Genomic DNA, 15,692 nt, shown 5'->3' with positions numbered 1-15,692 from the left:
ATAGGCTGTCTTGTCGTTGTTGGTGATCAGGCCTACCACTGTTGTGTCATCGACAAACTTAATGATGGTGTTGGAGTCGTGCCTGGCCGTGCAGTCATGAGGAAACAGGGATTACAGGAGGGGACTGAGCACCCCCCCTCTAAGTGGCCCCTGTGTTGAGGATCAGCGTTGCGGATGTGTTGTTACCTACCCTTACCACCTGGGGGCAGCCTGTCAGGAAGTCCAGGATCCAGTTGCAGAAGGAAGTGTTTACTCCCAGGGACCTTAGCTTAGCATAGGCATCACTGTGATAGCAGCTGGTTTTGGTTGACTAAACTCGCTTCCTCCCTCTTGCCCCGCCAACCCTGCCCCAACCAGAAAAAAACAAGCATGTGAGGTGTCTTGCTTTCTGTACTCTCTGCTGTTCACATTGCTGTCCCTTGCTATCTTCTCCTCTGTTTTTGTTGCCCCCTCGTGGTGGTTATGAGAACTGCAAGTTCAGAGGTATAATTTTTTCCACCTGATATTAAATCAGCTCTCCTTTTTTCCATACTTTATTCTCTTAGGACGAAAACATCATGAGGTCCCTGCAGCTCTTCAAAAATGTCATTTAGACCACACAGAGAAAAGGAGAGAAAAGACACAGAGAAAGAAAGACCGGGAGGGATTGGAAGAGATGCTTGAACTGTGAGAAGGAAAAGCAGCCCGCCATTTAATGGAAAAAAGAGGCACAAATAAACTTTGTTGTCACCATGGTTACGAGAGGTACTCAACACCGGCTGCCCAACAACAGCTATACACACCAGTCGTGTGGCACAGTGTCTCACCATCATGTTACCATGGCAGTGACCATCAATGGGCTGGGTTATGACCCTTGCCCTTGACCTCTGACCCCTGTACCTGTTTTTGAACCTCCTGTGACCCTGTAACCTTTCACCCTAGTCCTCTCTGTCTTGTTCTGTTGATGTTGTTATGGTTACTGATCTCTCTGAGAGTGTATATCACACCTGTTAGTGTACCTACTGACATAAACACACACACAGATTAAGGCATACACACATACCTTGGATTGAATCCTCAATCGACTACAAATAACAAATACACAATCAATACATTTTCATCTGTAGAATTCATCTGATCGGTATTTAACCTTTAAGAAAAATACATTTGAACCAAGTCATTCTTAACCCTGCTAAATGCAGAACTCCTACCGAATGTGTGTTAGTGTTATTCAATGTTTTTGGTGTTGTGGTAACTTGTGTCATAGTGTTTTTGGCTTCTATCTTTCTGTCTGCAATGAGCTCTTTTATCTGTGTCGTGGTTGGTCTCTTTTTCTGTCAATCTAAGTCATGGCCAGACGACATCCCGCCCACAGAGCCTGGATTGGATGTTATGTGGCCTATGATAGACATATACAGTGGTAGGAAGTTATTGCAAGTCCCATTTTGAAGTGTATTCTTATGTGGGATATTACGGCTGTGGGATATTACGATATTCCGACAGTAACAACTCTCAAGACAATACCCAACCACTCACTGTGACCAGAGAGAGAGAGAGAGAGAGAGAGACCTTGTCACTGAGAATACAGGAATAAAGCCATGAGAGATGACAATAGCCTAATCAATGTGAACTTACTGACAAAAAATACAAAATCCCTTTTCTCACAGTTATCTCACAGAAAACATCAGTGTATTGAGATGTGGTACAAAATGATATTTAACAACTTTTCAGAACAAATTGTGACGTTTGATATGTCTTCTTTGAGTAAAACGAAGCTTTCCATCCATGTCTGTACACCACAGGCAACAAATGAAGAGTTCTCAAGTGAAGAGTGTATATCGGTATTTACATATCTACATCCCAAGTACAAATGACGATACATTTACACCCACATCCTCATAGGAAATGAATCACAAATGGAACATTTGAGGATGTTTTAGTTTCATACTTTACCAACATTACATGCATCACTCTTCCACCTCTCCACTTCCTCCCTCTCTTCTCTACCCCTCTACCTCTCACACATGGCTCCTCCTGTCCTTCCCTCAGTTCCCTGTCACTTGAGTCTACAATCTCTCTTTAGCCATAGAGTCATAGAGCTTGTTCCACGTTGCTGCCAACAGTGCTGACTGATCTACAAATCACCTTGCATCATAAATAACTACTCATTCTTATCTGTAGATCAGTCAGTAACCATTTACCCACAATGCACCATGGATTTGACGCTCTCGAACACGGCCACAGTGTGGGATATAACACAAGGCCAGATAGGGGTCAAAACACCTGTAAGGGTGCTTGGCTAGTGATAGACCTAGATAGGGCTCAATCTAAGGATGAGGGGTTGGGTGTAGTATTAGGGCTATCAGGCACCTTGTCTCCACACAGTCTCAAAGGGGCATCACACACTGTCCATAATCTCCACTTTGCCACTACCAACTGAGCTAGGGTCAAATCATCCAATTCCTCATCTTAACAGTTGGGAAGGATGGCCAAATATGTGACCCTGGATCAGTGGTTACGGGAGACTTACTCCCTCTCCTCGGCCCAGGGCTGCAGGTTCCTCCTACTCCCTCTCCTCGGCCCAGGGCTGGAGGTTCTGCAGGGCATACAAGGAGGAGTTATGTGAGTACAGCGGGTCGAAACCTGCTGATTCGTTGAGGGACTTGTGGAGGGCGTCGGCCTGCAGCTGTAGGATCAGCCGATTGGCCTGTTGACGCTCAGCCTCCCGCTCCTCTGCTGTCTGTCTCCTAAAACAGAGAAAGAGAGAGATTAGGCCTACTTGCTTACAATCTAATTATGAACATAAAATACTTCTAATATGTTGAAATTCAACAATGGTCAAACTTATGTAGCCTAGTGGACGTTTATATACCATCTCAACTTTCCTTAGGCATCTAGGCCTACAGCTTCATTTTTCTGAAGGCACTGTATAATTGCAGATGACTTGATAAACTATAGGTCTAGGCCAAACAGACTTGGTGTGAGGACTGACGCTGGAGACAAGAAGCAAGTACAGGGAGTGAACAAAACAAGAACATCGCCTGGACGGGGCAATGAAACGACATGACGACAATAATGCTGACACGGGGAACCAACTGAGGAACAGACAGATATAGAGGAGGAATCAACAAACATGAAAGAGTCCAGGTGAGTCCAATTAGAGCAGATGCGCGTAATGATGGTGACAGGTGTGCGTAATGAAGGGCAGCCTGGCTCCCTCAAGCTCAGAGAGGGGAAGGGGGAGAAGGCGTGACAGTACCCCCCCCCCCCCTCTAGGGGCCCCACCCGGCATCCCACCTGGGCAAGCCTGACAGGCCGGGCCGAGGCATTGTCGCTGTACTAGCGGGCAGAGGCGTAGAAGCCCGGTAAGCCGGCTTAGGAGTGGGAGCCCGACGAGCCGGCTGAGGCGTGGGAGCCTAACAATCCAGCTGAGACGTGGGAGCCTAACAATCCAGCTGAGACGTGGGAGCCTGACGAGCCGGATGAGGCGTGGGAGCCTGATGGGCCGGCTGAGGCATGACGTGGATGGAAGCCTGCTGAGCCAAACGAGGCAAGGAAACCTCTCGAGACAACTAAGGCGTGGAAGCCCGACGAGCCAGCTGAGGCACCCCTGGTTCCATCAGCGGTGGCACCTGGATCCGACGTAACCACCAAAAACAAAAAACAAGAACTCCCTCAAATATTGGTGTCAGCATTCTGTAAGGACTGACGCTGGAGACGAGAAGCAAATACAGGGAGTGAACATTTAATGGAAAACAGACATCAAACAAAACAAGAATAGCGCCTGGACGGGGGAATAAAACCACGCAGGTGCGAGTAATGATGGTGACAGGTGTGCGTAATGAAGGGCAGCCTGGCTCCCTCAAGCTCAGAGAGGGGAAGGGGGAGAAGGTGTGACACTTGGGCTGATTTTACCATCCTGTTTTCTCCTGACTTATTCTGGTAGGCCTACAGGATAGTCCAATCATTTTTTGGCAGAAGAATTAGGGATCTACCAGCGAGCTGTTCGATTGAACGTTCGCTATGTTGCATAATGGTTTGAAATGAACGACATGTTTCACCAAAACTTTCTTCAGCATTCTTGAGCAGACTTTGAGGTACATTTGCTCCATTTGGTGGGTGTGGCAGGGTGTGACTTGAAGCATTGAGTGACATATTTAAAGAGCAGTGGCCATGCTGACAGCTTGCCTGGCTACCCAGGCTCCTTAATACGGCCAGATTCTACGCCACGCCCACGGACGTTTGTTTTCTTACCTGCAATGAGTCTGGATAAAAATGTTACTCCTGAACTTATTTAGGCTTGCCATAAAAAATGGGTTGAATACTTATTGACGCAAGACCTATACTTCGGGCCATGGATCATCACTGGAGGCTTCGGGCCATGGATCATCACTGGAGGCTTCGGGCCATGGATCATCACTGGAGGCTCCGGGCCATGGATCATCACTGGAGGCTCCGGGCCATGGATCATCACTGGAGGCCTCGGGCCATGGATCATCACTGGAGGCTTCGTGCCATGGATCATCACTGGAGGCTCCGGGCCATGGATCATCACTGGAGGCTCCGGGCCATGGATCCACTGGAGGCTTTGGGCCATGGATCATCACTGGAGGCTTCGGGCCATGGATCATGACTGGAGGCTTCGGGCCATGGATCATCAATGGAGGCTCCGGGCCATGGATAATCAATGGAGGCTCCAGGCCATGGATCATCACTGGAGGCTTCGGGCCATGGATCGTCACTGGAGGCTTCGGGCCGCAGACCGTCGCTGGAGGCTCTGGACTGCAGACCGTCGCTGGAGGCCTGGTGCGTGGAGCTGGCACAGAACGTACCGGGCTGAGGAGACGCACTGGAGGCTGGGTGCGTGGAGCCGGCACAGGATGTACTGGACCGTGGAGGCGCACTGGAGGTCTGGAGCGTAGAGCTGGCACAACGCGTCCTGGACAAATGACCACCTCTGCATTGGCAAGTGTGGGGAGCTGGCACAGGATGCACTGGGCTGTGAAGGCGCACTGGGGACACAGTGCGTAGAGCCGGCGCAGGATATACTGGACCCTGGAGGCTTACTGGAGACCAGGAGCGCTGAGCCGGCACAACCCGTCCTGGACAGATACCCACTTTAGCACGACAAGTGCGGGGAGCTGGCACAGAACGCACCGGGCTGTGGAGGCGCACTGGAGACACGGTGCGTAGAACCGCAAAACATGGCACCTGAACGGTGACCAACTCCACACGGTGAGTACAGGGAGTTGGTTCTGCTTCCCACCTTGGCTCCGCCAACCAACCTGTGTGCCCCCCCCAAAACATTTTTTGAGGCTGCCTCTCGGGCTTCCGTCGTGGCCGCGAACCCCGGTGTCGTCGTTGTTGCTCCTTCGCTGCTTCCGCATGCTTCCCCGGCAGGCTTTCGTGTCTTGCCAAGACTTCCTCCCAAGTCCCGGATATTCTCTCCTCGACCTCTTTCAAAGACCAGGATGCCATCTCCTCCCGGGCACGCTGCTTGGTCCAGTTGTGGTGGGATCTTCTGTCACGCTCGTTGGAATAAATGGACCAAGGCGCAGCGTGCGTAGAGTTCCACATGTTTTAATAAATGAAACTCACCAAAACAAATACAGAAACAAACGAAACGTGAAGTAATGGAGTGCTCACAGGCACTACACAAAAACAAGATCCCACAAACAACAGGTGGGAAAAGGCTGCCTAAATATGATCCCCAATCAGAGACAACGACAGACAGCTGCCTCTGATTGGGAACCATACCAGGCCAACATAGAAACGAAATACTAGAATGCCCAGCCTAATCACACCCTGACCTAACCAAAAGAGAGAAATAAAAGGTTCTCTAAGGTCAGGGCGTGACACAGTAAGACTCACAGCTGTAATCGCTGCCAAAGGTGATTCTAACACGGGGGTTGAATACTTATCTAATCAAGATATTTTAGTCTTTTATTTTTCATAATTTTTTGGCAAATGTTGAAATGTTTCTTCCACTTTCACATGACAGAGTATTTTGTGTAGATCATTGATAAAAAAATACAATTAAATCCATTTCAACCCCACTTTGTGAATACTTTCTGAAGGCACTGCAAAAATCCCCCAAAATCCCATGTAGCACCTTTCACACTACCAGAAAATAATTCGTCTCAATAGTCTCAATTCAGGCCTATATTTTAAAACTATCCTTGTCCCCAGACTAATTGGGCATGAGCAGAAGTGTCTGTCTGGTGACTGATGAACGAGATTAAGACTTAAAGTAACAGTGTTTCCAGATTTCCATTAAATAGTATCTATAATTAATTACAATGTGACTGAAATAGTTTTCCTCACAAAAATGTTTCATTACGTTTATGTTAAAGGCAGTGCTTGAAAAAGTGACCAATTGTCATACTTGAGTAAAAGTAAACATACATTCATCGAAAATGACTCAAGTAAAAGTGAAAGTCACCCTGTAAATTCCTACTTGAGTAAATGTCTAAAAAGTATTTGGTATTAAATATACTTAAGTATGAAAAGTAAAAGTATAAATCATTTCAAATTCCTTATATTAAGCAAACCTGACGGCACCAATTTTTCATTTTTTTCATTACGGATAGCCAGGGGCGCGCTCCAACCATCAGACATGTTTTTCAAACGAAGCACGTGTTTAGTGAGTCCGCCAGATCAGAGGCAGTAGTGATGACCAGGGACGTTCTCTTGATAAGTGTGAATTAGACAATTGTCCTCTCCTGCTAAGCATTCAAAATGTAACGAGTACTTTTGAGTGAAGAGGGAAAATGTATGGAGTAAAAAGTACATCATTTTCTTTAGCAATGCAGTGAAGTAAAAGTATGAGGTTGTCAAAAATATAAATTGTAAAGTAATGTACAGATACCCCAAAAAATAACTTAAATAGTACTTTGAAGTATTTTCAACTACACTACCGTTCAAAAGTTTGGGGTCACTCAGAAATGTCCTTGTTTTTGAAAGAAAAGCACATTTTTGTTCCATTAAAATAACAAAATTGATCAGAAATACAGCGTATACATTGTTAATGTTGTAAATGACTATTGTAGCTGGAAACGGCAGATTTTTAATGGATTATCTGCATAGGCGTACAGAGGCCCATTATCAGCAACCATCACTCCTGTGTTCCAATGGCACGTTGTGTTAGCTAATCCAAGTTTATCACTTAAAAAGGCTAATTGATCATTAGAAAACGCTTTTGCAATTATGTTAGCACAGCTGAAAACTGTTGCCCTGATTAAAGAAGCAATAAAACTGCTAACATAATTGCAAAAGGGTTTTCTAATGATCAATTAGCCTTTTAAAATGATAAACTTGGATTAGCTAACACAATGTGCCATTGGAACACAGGAGTGATTGTTGGTGATAATGGGCCTCTGTACGCCTATGTAGATATTCCATAAAAAACCTGCCGTTTCCAGCTACAATAGTCATTTACAACATTAACAATGTCCACACTGTATTTACGATCAATTTGATGTTATTTTAATGGACAATTTTTTTAGATTTTCTTTCAAAAACAAGGACATTTCTGAGTGACCCCAAACTTTTGAACGGTAGTGTAGGTACTTTACATCACTGGTTAAAGGTGCTACAGATAGGATTTTCTTTAACATTTTTGCATTATATACTGAACAAGAATATAAAAACAATAATTTCAAAGATTTGACTGTTACAGTTCATATAAGGAAATCAGTCAACTGAAATAACTTCATTAGGCCCTAATTTATGAATTTCACATGACTGGGAATACAGATATGCATCTGTTGGTCACAGACACCTTAAAAAAAGTAGGGGAGTGAATCAGAAAACCAGTCAGTATCTGGAGTGACCACCATTTGGCTCATGCAGCGTGACACATCTCCTTCGCATAGAGTTGATCAGGCTGTTGATTGTGGCCTGTGTAATCTTGTCCCACTCCTCTTCAATGGCTGTGCAAAGTTGCTGGATATTGTTGGGACCTGGAACACGCTGTCGTACACGTGGATCCAGAGCATCCCAAACCTGCCCAATGGGTGACACGTCTGGTGAGGATGCAGGCCATGGAAGAACTGTAACATTTCCAGCTTCCAGAAATTGTATACAGATCCGTGCGACATGGGGCCGTGCATTATCATGCTGAAACATGAGGTGATGGCGGCAGATGAATGGCACGACAATAGGCCTCAGGATCTCGGCACGGTATCTCTGCATTAAAATGACCTTTAATAAAATGCATTTGTGTTTGTTTTCCGTTGCTTATGCCTGCCCATACCATAACCCCACCACCACCATGGGGCACTCTGATGTCAATGTTGTGAATAACAAACCGCTCGCCCACACGACGCCATACACGCTGTCTTCCATCTGCCTGGTATAGTTGAAACCAGGATTCATCCATGAAGAGCACACTTCTCCAGCGTGCAAGTGGCCTTCAAAGGGGAGTATTTGCCCACTTAAGTCGGTTATGATGCCAAACTACAGTCAGGTCAAGACCGTGGTGAGAACAACGAGCACGCAGATGAGCTTCGCTGAGACGATTTCTGACAGTTTGTGCAGAAATTCTTTGCTTGTGCAAATCCACAGTTTCATCAGCTGTCCGAGTGGCAGGTCTCTGATGATCCAGCAGGTGAAGAAGCCGGATGTAGAGGTCCTGGGCTGGTGTGCTTACATGTGGTCTGCGGTTGTGAGGCCAGTTGGACGTACTGCCAAATTCTCTAAAATGACTTTGGAGGTGGCTTATGGTAGAGAAATGTATATTAAATGACCTGGCAACAGCTCTGGTGGACATTCCTGCAGTCAGCATGTCAATTGTATGCTCCCTCAAAACTTGTGTGATAATACTGCACATTTTAGAGTGGCCTTTTATTGTCCCCAGCACAAGGTGCACCTGTGTAATGATCATGCTGTTTAATCAGCTTCTTGATATGCCACACCTGTCAATTGGATGGATTATCTTGGCAAAGGAGAAATGCTCACTAACAGGGATGTAAGCAAATTTGCATACAACTTTTGAAAGAAATAACCTTTTTGTGCATGAGGAAGATTTCTGAGATCTTTTATTTCAGTTCGTGAAATATGGGACCATCACTTTACATGTTGTGTTTATATTTTTGTTTAGTATAATTTCAGAAAATGTTCATGATAGATCTTCATGATAGATCTGTTGCTAATAATGAAATGATAGTGACTATGAAACACTTTATTTTCACTATTACTGCAGATTTAATATGGACATTTCCTGAAATTACAATGTAAAAATCCAACAACAACAAAAATCCTATGTGTAGCACCTTCTAAAAGCAGCAGCTTTTCTGTGTTGAAATGATGTCGGCTTACTCCAACAACAGAATTGTGTGGGTATACCGAAACAACTGAATGGTGTGGGCGTACCCCAACAACATAACGGTGTGGGCATATACCAACCATCGTTAAAAATATTCATCCGAGTAGACTTCTAATTGGCCAGTTCATTCTCCTCACGAGGAAGACATCATCCATTGAGATTTTCAATGGACATTTACTTTAAGGTATGACTAAACATGTCAACTGTAAAATTGATAAACTGACCTCCACTTGGTCCTGCGGTTCTGGAACCAGGTCTTGACCTGCGCGTCTGTCATCTTCAGGCTCTTGGCGAGGGTGGCCCGCTCCGCGCTCGCGAGGTACTTCTGCCGGTGGAAGCGCTTCTCCAACTCACAAATCTGCACACGGGAGAAGGATGTCCGAGGCTTTTTCCGTTTGGGCGGTGTGCGGTTCTGGTATGGATGACCTATCCGCCGGGTCACCGTGAATGGCACGAGAGCTGAAGGAGGGAGCAGAACAACAGACTGGAGGATGAGTTTACACGGAGGATGAGTGATGGGTGTTTTGTCCTCTGTGGTAGGAAAGACTCCAACTGTGTTGTTGTACAGTTCATAAATTCTGGGGTATAGGCTAATACTCAGTAGAAAACAAAGGTTATATTCATTATTAGCCTAGTTAGAAGATAATTGTATTGGTTGATTTGGCGCCTGCATAAAACCGGGCGTTTCTGTTTGGGCCTACGTCGACACATCCATCTGCAATTTGCGAATATTCATTTTTAACCTGATTTGAATCGTTTATTCTCTGGGGATAAAGCCATAATTTCTGTCTGGATATTACAATTAGGCTTCCTCTTGCGTGAGCAAACAATGACATGAAATAGTAAATACAGGGAGTCGATCATGTTGGTTTCGGCTCTGGGTGCCGAATTAGGCTATTACAGATTGAATAGGTCTACATGTGAGATGAATAGCATTATTGCCTAACATTTACACTATGGCTTACCACTCTTCACGAGGATGTTTTCATATGTCTTTATCAGATTGTATAAACTGTTGGGTGTTAAACAAAATCCTTATATTTAAAATCTATATATTTAGGCCAATAACAAGAACGTGCATGAGATACATCTAAAAATAATAATTTATCACATGTCCTTGGCGCTAGAAGATCCTAAACTGGAAGTGAATACAAATGGAGGCATAAAGCAATACAATTTAAGGCTATTCTGGGTGATTTTACAATGCAATTTGATTATTGTAGCAATTATGTTTTTTTACCACATTTTATTTGTATAGGCCTATTCAATATTTACACGTGGTTTTCGTTGCTATAAGTATTAATTGACTTTATCAAGCACACGCCTTGTAACATTAAAATATGCTAAATATGTAGAGAAATAAGGAAATAAGCTACAATTTCAGTAAAATTGCATAAGTGGGTGAAGCCTACATTTTCTTCCGTTTTAATGCGTAAAAGGTTGAAGATTGAAATAATGGTTATCAAAATGCTTTGTTATTTTATTGATCACATAATCTGTATTATTGTTGTTTTTATTGCCGTATCGTTATCGTTATTATTTGGCTTTTCACTTTTTTAAAGCTTATTACACGTAAGATAAGATGTTTTGAAAATTGCCATTACGGGAAACCGGGAACATTTTCTTAATGTTCAGATGGATAGTCTAAATCACTGTGCCTGAAATGGTGTATGTATATATATATATATATATATATAAACAGAATAAACATTATTTGATGGGCTATAGGCTAAGGGTTCTATCGGAAAGTTACCTGATAACCTGTCCTTGGCGAACCTATAACCGACCCACGGGAAACACAGGCCTCCATACCCAGGCACAGCGCTCCCCACGTGCAGCGGTCCCTCGACCGTCAACGGTCTGTGAGCGGGCACCCGGATCACTCCTCTGCTGCCCAGGCTGCGGTTCACTCCGTACAAACCAGGATCCTCTAACTGTGGTACCATACCCGAGAGGGAGATGGACAGCGCGGTGTAGGGCGCTGCGCTCTCTCCGGTTGGGCTCCCCAAAAGGTAACCGTCTCCACTGCTGGTCCGGCCGCTCTCTGAGTCAGCACCGCTACTAAGTATCTGGTCGATGCCGAAGCTGATGGGTTCGTGCTGGACCTCTTTGGTAGGAGGGCTTGTGGCGCTCTGTGCGCGCTCCATCCCCACCGTTTACTCAGACCGTGGGATGGCTGGACAGGATGGAAATTAAATAACGAGGTTAAACAGCCGGTTTGTGCCAAAAAGCAACTGCGGTTGGCTCCATTGTCATCCTCCGTTCAGAATCCGACCATCTGAAACTTCGGAAAGCACTCCTTCAGATCATCCTCGTGCACGCCAGTGCACGCCAGTTTGATGTGCGTTTGGATAAGTCTGTGACGCTCTCTTCCCTGCGTCTAAACATGTTGGTCTTGCTGCCCCCCCCATTCTTGTGTTTTTATTGGTTGGTGCTGTCAACCCCTTGGGGGGAGGATAATTTAACACCATAACCTAGACTGCTTTCCGACAGAGTTCATATAATTTAGTGCAATTCACAATTCACTTGACCTAGTGCTTTATTTATTTAACCAGGCAAGTCAGTTAAGAACACATTCTTATTTACAATTACGGCCTAGGAACAGTGGGTTAACTGCCTTGTTCAGGGGCAGAACGACAGATTTTTACCTTGCCAGCTTGGGGATTCGAGCTAGCAACCTTTCGGTAACTGGTACAACACTCTAACCGCTAGGCTACCTGCCGCCCCACAGGCTTTGAAAAAGTGCCCGGAGTCCCTTTATTCTAACCTCCTTTTTGTAGCCTTGTCATTGTCCGATCTCCATGAAAATACAGTAGGCTGTAATGAAGTATATTAATTGACCTGAAATAACAGATACAAGTTGCAACGATTACATATTTCTTACTTCCCATTGCCTTTTCCTATTTCGATACAGTTTAGTCGTTGATAATCTCTAGCTCTTGTCTCTGTCTCTTCTCTGTGATATGTCCATCCCGCAATACACATGTTGGTGGCTGCGCGTCTCTCACCGGACCTGTGGAGTAGTGAAGATGAACGCAGGCAGTTCAGTCGGCTTATTGATTTTCTACGAGGAACATGAGAGGACCTGTATTAACACAAGAGTCTATTCGTCATGGATTAAAGTGGGCCTTGGTTAGGGCCATTGATTTGAGGTATAGAGGAAGCGAGGCATCACTTCTCCGTTTTGATTACGGTGTCTGTCAGATTCCTCCTCTGTGTAAGATATACATTTGAACTAAGCCAATAGGTTGTTTCCGAACCGTGTCTGCTGCTGGTAATCATGATGCTTTAAGTCCTTACAAGGCCTAAACTAAATGACAATAGTGCAGGGTATAACCCGACGGTGGCACATTAATTGATAATAAAAGGGAATTGTCTGACGAGGCCACGGGCTATACAGAGGAAGTGGAGGGTCTGCGTGGTCGCTGGAACCTCCTGCCCATCAGAATCAATGAAAAGACGGACACAATTAACTGTTTATGTACCCCTGGCTAGAGCTTTGCTGAGATGTGTTCCTGTCCTCGTCTCTATAGACCTGATATAGGCCCATAGTCTATCATATTTACATGTACATTTTATTTATCGACCAAAGCAAATATTCTTAACACAGGTAAAACATTTTTTAACTATTAGGCTATAATTGAAACCTATATTTTGGATTGCAAGTTTCTTATAGGTTTTAGGCATAGATAACTGAATACGACTATTTTAATGATTAATTTGATGAGGCGAAATAAGCTGGGTACCTCCCACAATCAAAATGATTACCTCGATCGAATTTGTTGCATAAGTGAATGTCCATAACGGAGGTTCTATTGTTTTTTTGTGCCATCTATTTAACTTTTCTTTATTTTTATGTGCGTTAAGGTTTTCATATTCATCCTGGGGAAATTCCTTTGTGAATAATAATGATCTCGTATTAATACGTAGTTTACAAAACATGTGTTTTCCATAAACGAACAAACGGGGTAGGCATATCAAGAGACCTAACCAAAACTTGACGTGGTTGTTCAGAAATATGGACTGGCAGAATTGGCTATAGTTTCCCCACCATCGTGAGCACACCGGCGGCCTATTTTCATGAGGGAGAAATGGACTGTTATAGCTGTCATTTCCCGTACACATTTTCATATTTACTGCGCAGTTATCAGGCTACTTTATATTAAAATCATAATTACTATTTATTGTGTACCTATATGTGGTTGATCGTTTTATTCTATTAAATTATATGTTTGATGTATATATATTTTTTCGATTGCATGCATTTTGATTTAGCCTAATATGACCATCTGCAGTCCTACACACATAGCAAAAACGGGTCTAGTCAACGTTGTTTTCACGTCATGTTAATCAAAAAATGCAATGTGATGACGTTCAATCAACGTGGAAAACTGCTTAGATTTGAAAAAAGTAATCAACATAAGGAATTTCGTCTTTTTTTCACCCAACGTTGCATCTAAATCCAATGACATGGTGACATTTTTGGTTGATTTCACGTTGAATTCACGTTAGTTGACAAATCAACCAAATGTAAATACAAAATTGAAGTTGAACTGACATCTGTTCCCGGTGGGTATATTATGCACTGCGGATTTGGGAACGCGGCAGAAACGGTGTCATAGCTGGCTCTCTCTCCACTGGAAATGGAATGAGCGGACGGGGACAGGGGAACGTTGGTTCAGGGGTCGTGGGTGTAAATGAGCCGGTGTAATCCTCAGATTATCCGAGTTTATGTCACACCATGAAGCCACTAAATGCGGGGAATGCTAGGCCTACTACATGGATGATACAACCACGATAATAACTATAGTTCTATACGATAATAGAACTAATAGCTTTAAAACTATTTAAGAAATACTAGAAATAGAAGAACAAATAAATAGGCTACCGGATACAAAACACATTAACCTCATTGAGCATTCTGCGCTGTGCTCTTGCAGTCATCTTTATAGGACGGCCACTCCTAGGGAGAGTAACAACAGCGCTGAATTTCTCCATTTATAGACAATTTGTCTTACCATGGATTGATGAACATCAAGGCTTTTAGAGATACTTTTGTAACCCTTTCCAGCTTCATACAAGTCAACAATTCTTAATCTTAGGTCTTCTGAGGTCTCTTTTGTTCGAGGCATGGTTCACATCAGGCAATGCTTCTTGTGAATAACAAACTCACATTTTGTGAGTGTTTTTTATCGGGCAAGGCAGCTCTAACCAACATCTCCAATCTCGTCTCATTGATTGGACTCCAGGTTAGCTGACTCCTGACTCCAATTCGTTTTTGGAAAAGTCATTAGCCTAGGGGTTCACATACTTTTTCCAACTTATACTGTGAATGTTTAAATGATGTATTCAATATAGACAAGACAAATACAATAATGAATGTGTTATTAGTTTAAGCACACTGTGTTTGTCTATTGTTGTGACTAAGATGATCAGATCAAATCTTATGACTAATTTATGCAGAAATCCAGGTAATTCCAAAGGGTTCACATACTTTTTCTTGCCACTGTATATAGATACAGAGAACATCAACACATTAACATCAACACGCCAGAGGATATAGACATTGGACTTGGGTCTCTGCTGGGAGTTTACCTCATATTTGGATTTTTCTATTCTCCTTTGCCACTAAAATCATACACTCTAAAAATTAGGGGTTCAACAAGGGTTCTTCTAAGATCCTCAAAGTTCATTGAAGAACCATACGGTTCTTGGCACTGAAAAGTTACCCCAAAAGGTTCTTCCAAGAACCCAATAGGAGGTGGGGGTTGGTGGGGGTTCTTGCAGGAACCTAACTGTCCAATCGAAACATTTGGATTTGAATTTGAAACGACAGCAGGTGCAGACGCTTAATTGAAAAATGTAAAGATCTCCTCGATTTAAGGTAAGGTTTGTCCCTTATATGATCTAAATTGATATTGTTTTGTGATGATACCATCTATCTTTTCATATTTGTGCAAATCTTTCTAAAACAGAAAATGGACACAATTCAATGGATATCAATCAACAAAGAGGTAATGATATGTAGGCTATAAGAATATGTTGAAGGCCAGCTGTATTGGGAGCAGATGACTGAACTGCTCACTTTTGTGTCTGTCTGCAGGTATACAGACGAGGAGGCATACAAAGATATGTCAATTGGTATTGGTATGTAATATAGATCACATTTACCATCCTCCTCCCTTACCTCTTCAATGAATATCCCATAGGCCTCTACATTATGGACAAGGTATGTGTATGAAAACCAGTATCAAAACAGTTTAAAAAAGAATCACATTCACCACAAAAACCAAGGTATGAATCCTGTCGAGTGGATGTTTTGTTAATCATCTGTATAATAAAACATTTTTGGATTCACAGACTTCCCCCTCCCTTCACCTCTGATGAA

General features: G+C 43.5%; 2 protein-coding genes across 5 annotated transcripts in view; one reads left to right on the top strand and one right to left on the bottom strand.

Annotated features, from left to right (window-relative positions):
• Positions 1–1,591, top strand: part of LOC139581403 (A-type potassium channel modulatory protein KCNIP1-like) — a 59,099-nt gene extending 57,508 nt beyond the window's left edge. For all 4 annotated transcript variants that reach the window (XM_071411125.1, XM_071411129.1, XM_071411127.1 and 1 more), the window contains one exon: positions 546–1,591. In XM_071411125.1, coding sequence (XP_071267226.1) covers positions 546–593 — 48 coding nt within the window. In that variant the 3' untranslated portion in view covers positions 594–1,591. The remainder of the gene's footprint in view (positions 1–545) is intronic.
• LOC139581402 (T-cell leukemia homeobox protein 3-like) lies at positions 851–11,700 on the bottom strand. The gene is made up of 3 exons (XM_071411124.1): positions 11,058–11,700; positions 9,529–9,763; positions 851–2,726 (listed from the first exon to the last, which is right to left on the bottom strand). The coding sequence occupies exons 1-3, from the start codon at positions 11,449–11,451 to the stop codon at positions 2,543–2,545; spliced, it is 813 nt and encodes a 270-aa protein (XP_071267225.1). The 5' UTR covers positions 11,452–11,700; the 3' UTR covers positions 851–2,542.
• Between the last annotated feature and the right edge of the window lie 3,992 nt (positions 11,701–15,692).

The sequence above is a fragment of the Salvelinus alpinus genome, chromosome 7 (genome assembly GCF_045679555.1).
Source record: "Salvelinus alpinus chromosome 7, SLU_Salpinus.1, whole genome shotgun sequence".
NCBI classification, from domain to species: domain Eukaryota; kingdom Metazoa; phylum Chordata; class Actinopteri; order Salmoniformes; family Salmonidae; genus Salvelinus; species Salvelinus alpinus.
This window is presented reverse-complemented; position numbering and strand designations above follow the sequence as displayed.